Consider the following 13,699-nt stretch of genomic DNA (forward strand, 5'->3'; position numbering starts at 1 on the left):
AATTTTCCCCGCCAAATGGAAGCAAGCTATAGTCAGACTTTTGTTGAAAAAACTGGCCTAGAGCTTACATACACGAATTATCGGCCAGTCAGCAATCTGTCCTTCGTGTCAAAATTAATCGAAAAGGCCGCACTCCATAGACTGAATAGACATGTGAATGACTATAACTTACTGCCGCAAAATCAGTCAGCGTATCGCCAGTTTCACTCATGTGAGTCCGCGCTACTTCGACTCGTGAATGACATTCTTGGCGGGATGGAACATTAGGAGATTACCGCGTTAATTGTTATTGACTTAAGTGCTGCGTTTGATACTGTCGATCACAGTATTCTATTGAATGTTCTTGGACGCCAGTATGGCGTCTGCGGAGCGGCACTCCAATGGGTGGATTCCTACCTGAGACCTCGCAGTTGTAGAGTTACTGTCAACTCAGCTGTTTCATCACAACGAAAATTAGACTGTAGTGTTCCTCAGGGAAGTTGTCTTGGTCCATAGCTATATCTGACGTATGCAGAGACAATATTTGACATAGTGCCTCAATCAGTTACTGTTTATGGTTTCGCTGACGATCATACAGTGAATAAGCAGTTTAAACCCGCAGATGAAGCCATTGCCATTCAAGAACTAGAGAACTGGGCTATTGATATTAACAACTGGATGAACAATAATAAGCTAAAGATGAACAATTCAAAAACAGAATTTATTCTTTTCGGGAGCCGATCACAACTTGGAAGTGTTCTACTAAAGAAATTTATATTTGTGGCGAAAAATTAAGTCAGAAAACTGTATCAGGTGCTTTTTTGGATGACACTCTAGATTTCAAAGAACATATAAAAAGGAAATGTAGAACAGCCATGATCAATTTTTTTCAAGACAAAAAGTTTTCGAAAATGTTTGTCAAGAGAAGTTTTTGGCCTTTATCCTTTTAATCAATTGCATATAATAGTTGTCATATCATCGATAAAAATCGTATAATAATCACAAGTGTTACACGTCTTCCTATAATTTGATTTGTACATTATTTCTAGGTATTGTATACTGATTCCGCAACATTTTATGAGGTATAAAATAGACAGCCCTTGCATTTTTTTTCAAGTAGTGAATAGGATGCTTATATCTAAGTTAATGTCAATAAATGGTTATTCTTTATTTTACCCTATTTCGCGTATGCCCAAACTAATGTTCGGACTAATTTATTTTTATATCTTATTTATATAAACAGTGCCCGTTGTAGTAAACCATTCTTTTACTTAACTGCATCTCACATGATTATATAGAGGAATGAGACACTGTCCTTTATAGACAGATAACCGCCATACAGATATGCCTATATCATTTTTTTGACTATACATATATCATGTTTTTGAAGACCTGTCAATTTAAATGCATCTCTACCTTAAAACTAGGCAGAATCTTATGATTAGTTATTTATACATTTCTTTTCTTCAAAAGTTTAAAATCCATCAATAGGCCTCTTTGAAACTGTATTCAACATAAAAGGGCAACTTCAAGTTACCCACTGAAGATATCAACTTTTAGAAATTTTTTATATCTGTAACAAAATGTTACACTGTAACTAGTCTAAAATATTTTTGATACAAAGCAGATCCAAGAAATAAACATAAAATCAGTTAATTTCAGGACAAATGTATTTGAGCAATTTTATTGATTACCTTGAAGTATGATTTATCACTCTATGCCTGTATACTTGACGGAATTATACCTAAAAAGTTTATTTGTGTATATGAAAGTATATATTCATGATATAAAAAAAATTAAAACAACGATATCATATTTGTTTTGTAATCATTTATTATACACGTTTAAACTCAGAAACTAATATAAACAAATATAAAGAATGGCAGATTATTCATGTATTAAAAGTAATAAAACACAACACATTAGCATGAAACGTTAGAGATACAAAAGCAAATATTGATCGAAAATAATTTTGAAACAAGCATCTTTCAGAATTTGATTAACATGAATTTCATGTGATAATGTTACAAGAAAAAAGACACTTGATAACTCGATTTAGTATTCATTTATTGCACATAAATAGTCACAAATTTTATTTGATAAATTCCAGTTTGGAATAAGGTCAGAGAAAGAAATGGAGATTCAATCACATTTCATTGATAACTACTCAACCAAATACTTTATTTTACAGATATTTGTTGGTACAATTTTGATAGTACGTATAATACCCATGTTTGTATTTTGCAAGAAACCTGTCTGAGGAAAAGCACACATATTTTTCGACCCACAGTCAATTTTTAATCTAATGAGATTCAAAATAAGTATATTGTTTATCTTCAATTCATATCATCTTCTTTGTTGTTTTTTTTTAATTTTCGGTATTCGCCAGGTTTTAACAGAGCTTGGTTTAAATGAGTTTAATATATGCCATGCCCACATTTTATATTATTTTATAAGTAATCTAGAATTCTTATATGATACTAAGTACCATATATCATTCTACACGTTAATGCCTTATAAACACACATAATCAGTATTGAACATGACAAATATATTTTATTCACTTGCAAAATATCAAATAAATGCATTTGCATTTGGTTTTACATTTTATTCTTTAATAGTTTTGAATTAATAATTATTTCCTACCTGAACAGTTAGTTGAGTTAATCATGTACTTTTTTACATTGTATTTACCAAAAGGATACAAAGTTTGTTTCAAAAGAATATAAAAATCATTAATAGCTCTAGTCAAACAGAAAACAAAACAGTGTAGTTCAAATATACCAATAAAAGCTACATGTATGTACTACACAGATTTAACCAAAATTATTATCCGCTCAATTATGACCAAGTATTAAAATAAGAAAAAAATAGATCCTCGTAAAATGTGTAATGTGATCGAGATTTTCAACTTTTACTGTTCATTTGTAGTATAATCAAATGAATAATAAATCATTTTGTGACATGTATATAGATTATATTAAAAGACATTGAAAAGGCTGGGAACTACAAACAAATTGGTATATTAAAACATATATAGTATTATGGTAAAGGGGCGGTTAATGCCACGCATAAACCGCTGACACTTCCTGCTATAGATGTAAAGCTCATAGCTCCACCAGTAGCCCCAGTTGACTGGAGGGTGGCAAACAAGCTTCCCGCTGGGACGGCTCCTCCCATAGATGCCATCCATGTAGCTGCCCATGATCCAGCGGCTATTCCACTGGAGGTGAAACCAAGAGCTGGAAGTATAGCTGCTGTACCGCAAATAGAGGCGCCGACGGCTACCGCCATGCAGCCTGCGTAGCTCAATGGTCCACCTAACAAACAAACAAAATATATGGAGTATAGTAATAAAAAAAACGTTTAAAGTGATTTATGTCAATATATTGTACTGGCTGTGTTTATGAAATGGCCAGGATTACGTATAAATTGTAGTTTCAATTCTTTTGATGTAATTTCATGTAGATTGCCTTATGGTGTGAGGGTTACCTCGTAATTCATTGTAGACCCTTGATGACCTTGAGCAGACGTTTTCAATCATTTTATTTTATTTTCAATAAATATTCTCATTATAAATGATGTATGAAGTTGACGAAAAGCTTCGATGACAAAAACAACCATATATTGCTACAGACTACAAACCAGAGCCTTGAATAACTACTGTGATATAGGATGCATAACATATTGGCCAACCTTTGGCGAGTGTTTCTAGAAAAGCAGCGGGCGCTTACCCTACCGGTGCACCTGGTCCATGCCCCTACTTTTTAGTTGAGTCCGAGTTGCTCATTTGGTTCTTTTGCTTTGTATGTATAATTTTAGTTACTTTATGTATTTTGTTGTGTATGTCTGTTTTTCATGTCCCTGGATTACATTATTTTGATTATTGTAATGAAATTGATTGATGGTCAGCTGTCAATTATACTTTTATCAATTGTGTTAAAAATTCAAAGACAAATTTTATGACGCTTTTATCAGCAAAATGCATCACTTGAATCCCTTTAAGCTGTTAAGTAAACAATTACGTTGACCATCGCTAGAGATTTAAATGTAATTCATTCTTTATATAGTCATTGGAAGGGATATAGTGTCCGATTTCTGATACTTTACGATGTACATGGTAGATTAGATAAAACTGTGAAAGTATGTACGATTGTTTTTGGCAATTTCAATTGGTATTCATTTTATATAGTTTGCATACGATAATTTGGACTGATTTATTTGACAGGGGAATAAACCCATCATTTTCAATACAATGCTATGGTCGACAATTTGTAAACACCCCTTTGGCGTTAATTAACTGATCCAGTAATACATTTAGTTCATCTGACCTGGGCATACACACGCCATTGCAATATGTAATTCGGTCTCTTTTCGATCTGGTGGTCACAGTGCTCAGACGAAAGTCTCGCATAGCGATTGACATCGTCTTAATTTCGATATAAATGTGTTATGTTAAGGATACTTCTAAAGAGAAGTAGAATTTAGCATTTAGTAATCTTTTGGCGATAGTCTCGCTCTAAGCGATAGACATCGTCTAAATACCATTAAGTTATTTGTGTTTTAATAATATTAAGTGAAAATAGGATTACATATGATACTTTTTCCAATTTTGTTTCAATAAGTGTTCTATTGAGTAACTCACTGAGCATACCAGTGAGAAGTTTCTATTAAGGGTTTAGATAAAACCTATTGAGTTGATTTTGATTTAGTTAGATTAATTTTGAGTATATTGTGTTTATATAGATAAGTTTTACTGTTTTGTTGTGAGTAAATACCAATAGATTTAGCCTTAAATACCGATACTGTATTTTTGTTCCAAACAAATTTCGAATGATTTCGTTGAGTACATTACTGTAAAGTAAAATTTTCCAATATGACCACTAGGCCAGTTAGTCTATATAAAAATATAGCTTTCGGTGGCCGGGTCATTACTCCTCGTAGGATTAGTCTAGGACTGTAACTTAGTACACGACGTATGGTAGTACGGGACAGTTCATCTAGGTGTTATTATTTGGGATAGAGGATCAAATTAATGATGCATATCACAAACTATATTTTTATATAGCCTAGATGGCCGAGTAGTTGAGTAGATGAACTGTCTCGTGTGTGTGTGTGTGTGTGTGTGTATGTGTGTGTGTTTAAAATATAATAGTGCCACCGAACAATGGTGATGACAGCATCGTCGGCGGCGTCCAAGTCGTCGTCGCCCATATTCACTTGATTTTCGTGCGATCACTTTATTGTTATAGTTGATCAATGGACATGAAAATTCGATATGATTTTACTAACTACTGATTAATGATTGCTCCTACTTAAACTTTAATTTATGGCCCCTTCCATTTTAAAATTATTGATATGACACAGCAAGTTTAACATATCAATGCAAGTACTCCTTCAAGGTAGAATATGTATATGTCTTATGGTTGTAGCTAGTTATTGTGGAATTTGTTCCTCATTCAATGATATTAGTAAATTATTAGTAACACATGTTGATATATATTTATAAACATGTGCATAATTCAATTATTGATTTCAGTTTAGTGGGGAATTTTCTGGATGATACAAACACGTCCATCCTACCGTTCCACCTGGGCCATGCTCCCAGTTTTATTATAAAGTGGAGTCCGAGTATCTCATTAACTTTTGTTACTTTGTACGTATGATTGAAGTTAGTTTATGTTCTTTGTTGTGTTTGTCTGTTTTCTATGTCTGGTCTTTGTTCCTGGATAACATTTCTCCGATTTCCGCTAGAATGTTGGTTCAACTAGTTATTCTTTCACGGCAGGTATAATAGATTTATTAAAAGTGTTATCACATATACACTTTGCACAAATATGTCATTTTGAAGATTTTTGACTGAAATATGAGTGTTGCAACCACCGACCGGATAGTAATATTGCCATGTTTAATATTTTAAACAATAATTTTTGGACCATTATTGAAATTAAAATTATTCGCACCCTCTACAATCTGCAGAAATATGTCATTCGTGAGAAATTGGACTCAAAGTAATGTGTCACAGTCACACTGATGGTTCATAATTTGACAATTGTAACATTTTAGACAATAATATAAGGCCATTAAGGTAATTTCAAGTGTTCGCACTAATTTTTTTTGTAAAAATATCTCATTCTCAAGAATTTGGTTTGAAATATTTAGGTATTACAACCATCAACATAGTACCGATATAGACAACGTTTTACATTTTTTACAATAATTTAAGACTAATAGATAAATTAAAAGTGTTTGCAAACATACACATTGCAAAAATATGTCATTTTAAAGATTTTTGACTGATATATGAGTGTTGCAACCACCAACTGGATACTAATATTGCCATTTTTAATATTTTAAACAATATTTTTGGACCGTTAAGATTAAAATTGTTCCCACCCTTATAGTCTGCAGAAATATGTCATTTTTGAGCAATTGGACTCAAATAATGTGTCGCAGCCTTACATATAATGCTTATTCTGTTAATTTTTACATTGGAAACAATTATATCAATCCAGCACTGAAATTTGATTGCACCTCTACAATTTACAGAAATATGTTATTTTGTGTAAGTGGGACTCAATATGTATACATTTGGAAAAGTATTTCCCTATTTTATATTGGATATTAAACAAGAATATCCATTTCTAAGAATCATTTTAGAAATTGTATTCATGCAAGATTTATATATAAATATCTATAGTTTAAGAATATTGTGGATGATTATTTCTCATGCAGCTCGGATTGGCGATAATACATGTAAACAATGCAAATATGCACAAAACCTTTTGCATCCTAATTCATTATATATGTCTGATAAAACACTTATCGATTTTCTTTTCGAAATAAGACGATGCAATCGGGGATGGAGCAATTGGGGAATGGAACAATGGGGGTGGGGCAATGGGGGTGGGGCTTTGTGGAATGGGACATCGGTTATGGGGTAAGTTGGAAGTTTATCTCATACGGGTACTGTATCATTTCTTGTTACTTTCCTTATTCGCTGAGCAAGGAAATGTTGAAAAAAATCTGTTGATCATTTAACGAATTATGAAAGTTCATTTTACTGCAAAAGTTGATACTTATGAACATGTTTTTATTATACGTGTAGAGTAGAAGTATTGTATGTATATATTATAACTATCTTTTGCCTAAATATAGTATAGTCCTGAGAGTGTTATAGTCTATAACGATAATAATGATATTACCATCATACCTGTCACTCCAACCGGAAAAGAAAGAAGCAAGAACGTGTAGATGATGCCAAGTCTGGTAACCATGGTTGTTCAAAATTTGGTTGACCACTTAAATAGATTGAATGGCTTATGAAACCACCTGTCTTGTTAAAATGAAAGTGTAACAATTAAAATACATTATCGTACGAATAACTAGTTCTTTCGCAGAATGACTATTTAATATTGCATATAAAAACATCTACGACTACTGGAAATGGAAACGAAATAATAATATAATTTCGTAGTTAATGTAACGGTTTCAATTAAGAATGTCGCGAGATGTTGACTCAGTACATTCACATTTACAAAATGGCGAAGAATATACTTTTCATGGAAGTAACACATTAACGAAAAAGAAAAATAATGAAGACAATTATGTTTAACAAGACACAACCATATACCAATAGAGTTGAGATACAACTTTTAATTGGTAAAATAAATTCAACTCACACCTTTTTCAAACAAGTTCTATCCCCATTAACCATTATCCCCACCCTCATTCCTCTACTCCTCTATAAAATGATTATTGCATATTTATCATCCAAAATCCAAAAGATCAAATTAAATTTTATTATTTCGAATTTTTAAACATTTGATTTGCTATTCTTTAAATCAAATTTAATACATTTTCATATCGATAGATACTTTAAAAACTAAATCCCTAATCCCCCACTCAAAATATCAATCCCCGATATATGCTATCCACATGATCAAGCAAACTCCATTTCCCATATACCATAGAATGGGAAGTTTTTTCCTATACAAATACTGTACATGAATACCTTTCATGATAATGTTAAAAAGGTAATTCCGATAACGCCCTAAAGCACAACTAAAACATATCAAAATGTTACTATTCCCTACATTTTACATCCACGTCTATATCATTTTCATCGATCAAGTGTTTGATATATCTTTCGAATCCAAATTACAACATTATTGTTCCTAATGATCAATGAAACCTTTACGTAAATGCAAATTAAATGACTGCAAAAACATGCCCTTTCTTGTTCTCTCTTAAATTGTGGTAACCCTTAGTTCAAATGCACTTTGAAAAGTTTAAATAGTTGAGTATCCATTTAAATTATCTGAATTTATACCCAGATCATCGGTGCTAAAAAATACAATTCTTGCACTCAATTACCTATTCGATAAAACCATAATTTCGTAACGTTCTTTTTCCGGAAACCATTCTACTTTCGATCCAACATTCAGTGTTATTGTTAGCAATATCAGATTGATTGTTTAAAAAAAAAATTATATCATACTATTTCTTGCCGTTGCTGTTCAATTATATCAAATGCTAATTCATCTACTCTGTAACAACACATTCCCATTATTTCTACTACATTCCATTTCTCATCTCTGCCCTATTTTTCATGTAGAATACCCCATTTGTCCGCTCCCTACGTATATTATTCATAGATAATAATGGTTCTTGCAAGCAAATTTCGCAAAAGAATTATTGCACTGAACTTTTAAATTAAATAGCACTCCAGCTAAGAATCATGCCAAATGGGATTCATTGGTGAAAAGCCTACATATTTTTATTTTTGCCATTTTGTTTGAAATGGCATGGTAAACAGAACTTATCATTCAGTTTTTCATATAAACCGTGATCTAAGGAGATAAAAAATATATAGAATGCACTGTAGATTCAAAAGTAAGGGAGACAACTGTAAATGACACTCAAATACAATAAAACGTATTGGATATGTATTGTTGATTACCTCCAAAGAGCAGACAGATTTGAATGAATATTTACACATTTCATAATATAGACCCAAAAACATCTTGATTACAAAAAATAAAAATATGTAGCCTTTTTTGGGGTGTATCACATTTTTCAGATTTTGCATGATTCTTAGAAAGACAGCTACTTAAATATTGAGAAGAAATGTCATCATCTGATGACCTTTGCTTTTAATACTGTCGATCTGGTTTAATATTGACAGAAACGTTTGAATAAAAAATAAATATGATGATAATGATGAGGAGACCAATTAAATAATAAAAATTCGTAAGAGTAAAATAAGTCGTAAGTCGTAAGTTATGACATCACAATACTTTTATTTACTATGACGTCATAACTTACGACTAATTTTACTATTACAATTTTTTTTGTGAAAAGGACCACAGATGTATTCTCATTTGAAGTCCAATAAATACATGTAGTAATAGTCGAAGAAAGCAACAGTTCCGGAAGTATTAATGGCGAAACGAACATGATAAAAAAACAACAGGACACCAGAAGAACAATTAACGGATCACATACAATACATAACAATTTAAACGTTAACACAATAAACTCAAAACCATCATTGACTACTGGGTTTAGCGTCATATGTTCGTGGAGGTCCTGCCTTTTGCATGACTTCCGTTTTGCTCTTATTGAAAATTAATTGTAGTATAGACATATTTGCAATATATACACCAAAACGCAGGAGCATATTATTGCAGACCGATTTATGTCTACGACAAATCTATTTATATATTAGATAAACGTGAACCAAGTTTGTTTTATAATAGCCCTTGTCTTTATGATATACCCAATGCAGTTTCCCTGTACTAGATATCAACATAGCCGTTTAAATCAAACTTTTTCAACTTTTAGCACAGTTTAAGATCAGTTTTAATTTATTTTGGCTTCTGTAAACCGAACATCTATCCTAACCGAATCGCATTAAGAGTAAAATAAAGGTTCAAAAAGTAAAAAAGATATAAGGAATCAAAACATAGACCATCCATTAACATATACTTATTATTGCATGCAAATTTAAAATCAAATACATATCATAAAGATATATTCTGACATGAATTATACATACCACTGGTAGAGAGCTAATATCAATATTCGGAATCAACAGTACAATGTGTAGGTATGGTATTTTTCCTGTTTTATACGTACCAATTTGGGTCAAGGTAACAGGATTATTATGAACATTTAGTTTTCATTTTCGGAAAACCATACGTGTCTAAAAATATCTTGTGGGACAATTGATTTTCAAATATGCTTATCAGATATTTATAAGTAGTTTTTATAACCGGGCCACATATTAGTCTTATATTTGGTCCAAGCGCTTTTTGCTATTTGTTGTCAGCAGATCATTTCATTCGTATAATCGATTATATTCATACACATTTTAGCTTGTATCTTTTGTGTAAATAAAATTGTCTCTAATTTCAGTCAGCTGTATCCTGTGTTACCTATGTATTCAATTTTTTCCTGCATATAGACTTTCTAAAATGGAAATATAGGGTGTCGAAAAACGCAAAGCTGTATTCATCCGCTGCATAATAACTTCTCCTTGTTACTTTTTAAGTTATGAGCAACGTCAAAAACAGGAAACAGGTAACAAGGTTTATGTACACGCGCCAATCAGATGCTATATGAAAAATTGAAATTTTCTGTATGCCAGAATGACGGGACCGTAAGGGCTGGCGTTTTGCCGAGGAAACAGCCGAATTCCATCGTACAAGCATTGTATAAATGATAAATCGTGATTCATATGATAAATATTTATTGTTTTCTTCCACAAATTTTTTTTTTCTTTTCAGTTTAAAATTGACTGGAAAATGCATTTCAAAAATCTATTTTGAATAACTAGTTGAATTATCACCGCATCCACTGATACACTGTTAGCTCAGCTGTCTACACCGGTTTCAGTAACTCAGCCTAAATACATCAAGAACTAAAGACAAAAACGGAGGAATGGTGGGTATTTAATCTTAATTTATACATCTATATATCTGGTCAATGGACAGATACAATTTTCTATAACGTGAACTCAGGGTAAAAAAAAGAGTCCCTATGCATATCTGATCACTCGTCGCATCAGCAAAACATGAAATAAAAGTCAAAGCAATGGATTTCTTTTCCTGTTTTGTACATTATTTATGAAGACGTGCAACTCTGATTGATAAATGATCACTTGGTGTTGCAGGTTTGAACAGTTTGTAGAATGGACAACCCTCTCCATTTGGCCAATCATCAAACTTGTGCCTCTGCAGACCAAGCTACATGTCATTCACATTAGTTTCTCAATTGAAATCGATCCCAGTTATCAACTCAATTGTATAGTGCTTTATTTATGTTAGAAGTAAATAAAACAATATGATGATGTACATATATAAAGGATGATATAAAGCTACAGTTATTGTTGCTGGTATATTCCTCCAATGACAACAGAACAGTCTACAAATTGAAATACATATATATATATACAGAAAGGTCTGAAAAATTCCCAACGATGTTAGAACTGTCAAATTTGAGATGCAAATTGTTGGTCGTTCCCTCCGCGGGACTCGAACGCGTACCGCTGTGACATCTATGGCAACACCGCCTGCACCAAATTGTAACAACTTTTGTTGGAATATATCCTTTGCAACTAAGAGAAAAAATATAAGTAAATATACGAAATAAACATCAACATCTGCTTTGTCTTGGAGGAGTACATTTCAATCTAAAGACCATTTTTAAGACAACATCCGCTTTGTCATATAGCTGATCAGTTTTCTCAAAGTAACCGATGATAAATATGGCAAATATGTCAAAAAACACATCGGGATGAAAAATGTTGGATCAAGATCAACAATGGTTTTTTCATGAATGACTATGAAAACCTCACGCCACAAGACAGTTTGCAGCTGCCCTAAAACAAAACGAATTTAACTCATTAGGCATGAAATTACACAAAATGAAAAAGGGCTTTTAACGAACATTTTATAACAGTACGCTGTGGTCTTTAATATCGTGAGGAATATCTAAAACATCAGAAAAACTGTAATTCGTTGTATCGCTCAATATAATTAGGTTACGTGCCTTATTCTATTACGTAATAACATTGTTAAAATTGAATTAATTAATTGTAAATTAATTATATCTATAAGTTTATTTTAATGGACACCAGTAAGTCAGAATTTAGATCGCTCGGAACTATAATTTTTTCATTCAACTGAGAGCTCGTCTAAGTTTTAATCACGTCCAGAAATCAGACTCCGTTTCGGATGTCAGGTATATTTTACAAAGTACCAGTAGTTTTGAATGTCAGTGTTCCATGTCTAGTCTTTGTCCCTTGATTACATTCTTTCGATTACCGCTCACCTTTTTTCCCTTGATTACTGTTTCACCTTCAAAGGAAAATAACAATAACTGATACACAGATAAGCACGTGTTCTGTTTACATTTCATTTCATCTATTTCATGAATAGTTTTCAAATAAATAATGGTAATTATTTAACATATCTGTGCCAAAATATATCACAATATGTAAATTTTAAGGATCCTTGCCTTATATGCGAACATTTTTTTTTCTTTTACGGTTGAAGTTTGTTGGTCTTCCTTGCCGTTGATTAACCACTTTCGCTTTGCAGTAAAGATCGATCACATGCGTGGATCAGGGTCACCAGAAGTTACAATACGAATTTATCTATGTCGACTTTTTGTCTTGCAAGATAATAAATGTTTCGGTACCTAGTTATACAGGAACAGTGCACTTCAGTAGAAATAGTTTAAAGTTTAGGCATTTTTTCAATAGAAACTATCTCACTTTCTTCTTTATCCTTAACCGGAGAAATCATATCCTTTCCGTTCCATTTCCAGTAGTCGTAGATTTAAACATTCTGCATTTTTTGTTCTGGCCAGCAAAACAAATAGGTGTTCGTACAAGTACAAAAATCATCATTGAAAGTAAAAGGTTCATGTAATATGCACTTCATATCATTGTTTTAGCTGTGTTTATGTGATAGTTGTTTTCTCAAAAAGTTCTCTTTTTTCTTTTACAGTTATCAGTTATTTTTATGCAATATTGCATTGTCATTATGTATTAGTATTTGTTGAGCATACGATAAAGTATTTGAATTGTTTAATCGTGATTTTAACAAGAAAATGGAGTTTGATAACCTATATTTTTTTTCTTTATTTTATTTTATTATTTTTGTTTTCGTAATCCTAGGTCTGTTCATTTTACTCTGTTGATTTCTACTTATGTTTTTGTTACAATAAAATATCATACGGTCGAAACGTGATTTTTTTAAATTCATTTATGAATCTAGTTTAGTGTTCAACCATATTTTGAGCAGCAATGACTACCAGGCTTGGAATCATCTACATGTTTTTGCTTCTTTTATTTCCGGCTGAAGTGACAGGCAATTTCGTACCATCTTCAATATTGTTAGATGAATAACATGCTCAGGATACACTATGTTGGGGCTAAAACTAAAGATAGTTTTAATTCATACATACAATACTTGCTACTCTATACGTATATTCAAAACATGTTCATAAGTATCAACTTTTCCAATAAATTGAACATTCATGATTCGTTAAATAATAAAAAGAATTCTTTCAACATCCCCTCAGCACCTGCGTATGGAGTGTTTATATCACAATGCTAGAGCTGCGGTGGTTGTTTCTAGAAAAGCAAAGGACGCTTACTATACCGGTACAACTCGTCAATGTTCCCAGTCCGAGTTGCTCATTCGCTTTT

The 13,699-nt window shown here is 32.2% G+C and overlaps 1 protein-coding gene and 1 long non-coding RNA gene across 4 annotated transcripts; both read right to left on the reverse strand.

Moving 5' to 3' along the window:
- Nucleotides 1-1,789: 1,789 nt before the first annotated feature.
- On the reverse strand, nt 1,790-10,177 carry LOC148597517 (uncharacterized). Of its 3 annotated transcripts, none has more exons than XM_088563444.1 (3): nt 10,040-10,177; nt 7,193-7,311; nt 1,790-3,299 (listed from the first exon to the last, which is right to left on the reverse strand). In XM_088563444.1, exons 2-3 carry the CDS (start codon nt 7,254-7,256, stop codon nt 3,022-3,024), a joined length of 342 nt encoding a protein of 113 aa, XP_088419570.1. In that variant the 5' UTR covers nt 7,257-7,311; nt 10,040-10,177; the 3' UTR covers nt 1,790-3,021. The 3 variants fall into 3 exon arrangements, with proteins under 3 accessions (XP_088419570.1, XP_088419569.1, XP_088419571.1); XM_088563443.1 differs by having other exon boundaries at nt 7,193-7,315; nt 10,040-10,172; XM_088563445.1 differs by having other exon boundaries at nt 7,193-7,280; nt 10,040-10,166.
- Nucleotides 10,178-11,268: 1,091 nt separating this feature from the next.
- Nucleotides 11,269-12,627, reverse strand: LOC148597518 (uncharacterized). The gene is made up of 2 exons (XR_015919171.1): nt 12,316-12,627; nt 11,269-11,599 (listed from the first exon to the last, which is right to left on the reverse strand). It is a non-coding gene; the product is annotated as an uncharacterized LOC148597518 (long non-coding RNA).
- Between the last annotated feature and the right edge of the window lie 1,072 nt (nt 12,628-13,699).

This window comes from Perna viridis, chromosome 15 (genome assembly GCF_037379345.1).
Source record: "Perna viridis isolate PV_CMFRI_1.1 ecotype Kerala chromosome 15, ASM3737934v1, whole genome shotgun sequence".
Lineage (NCBI taxonomy): Eukaryota > Metazoa > Mollusca > Bivalvia > Mytilida > Mytilidae > Perna > Perna viridis.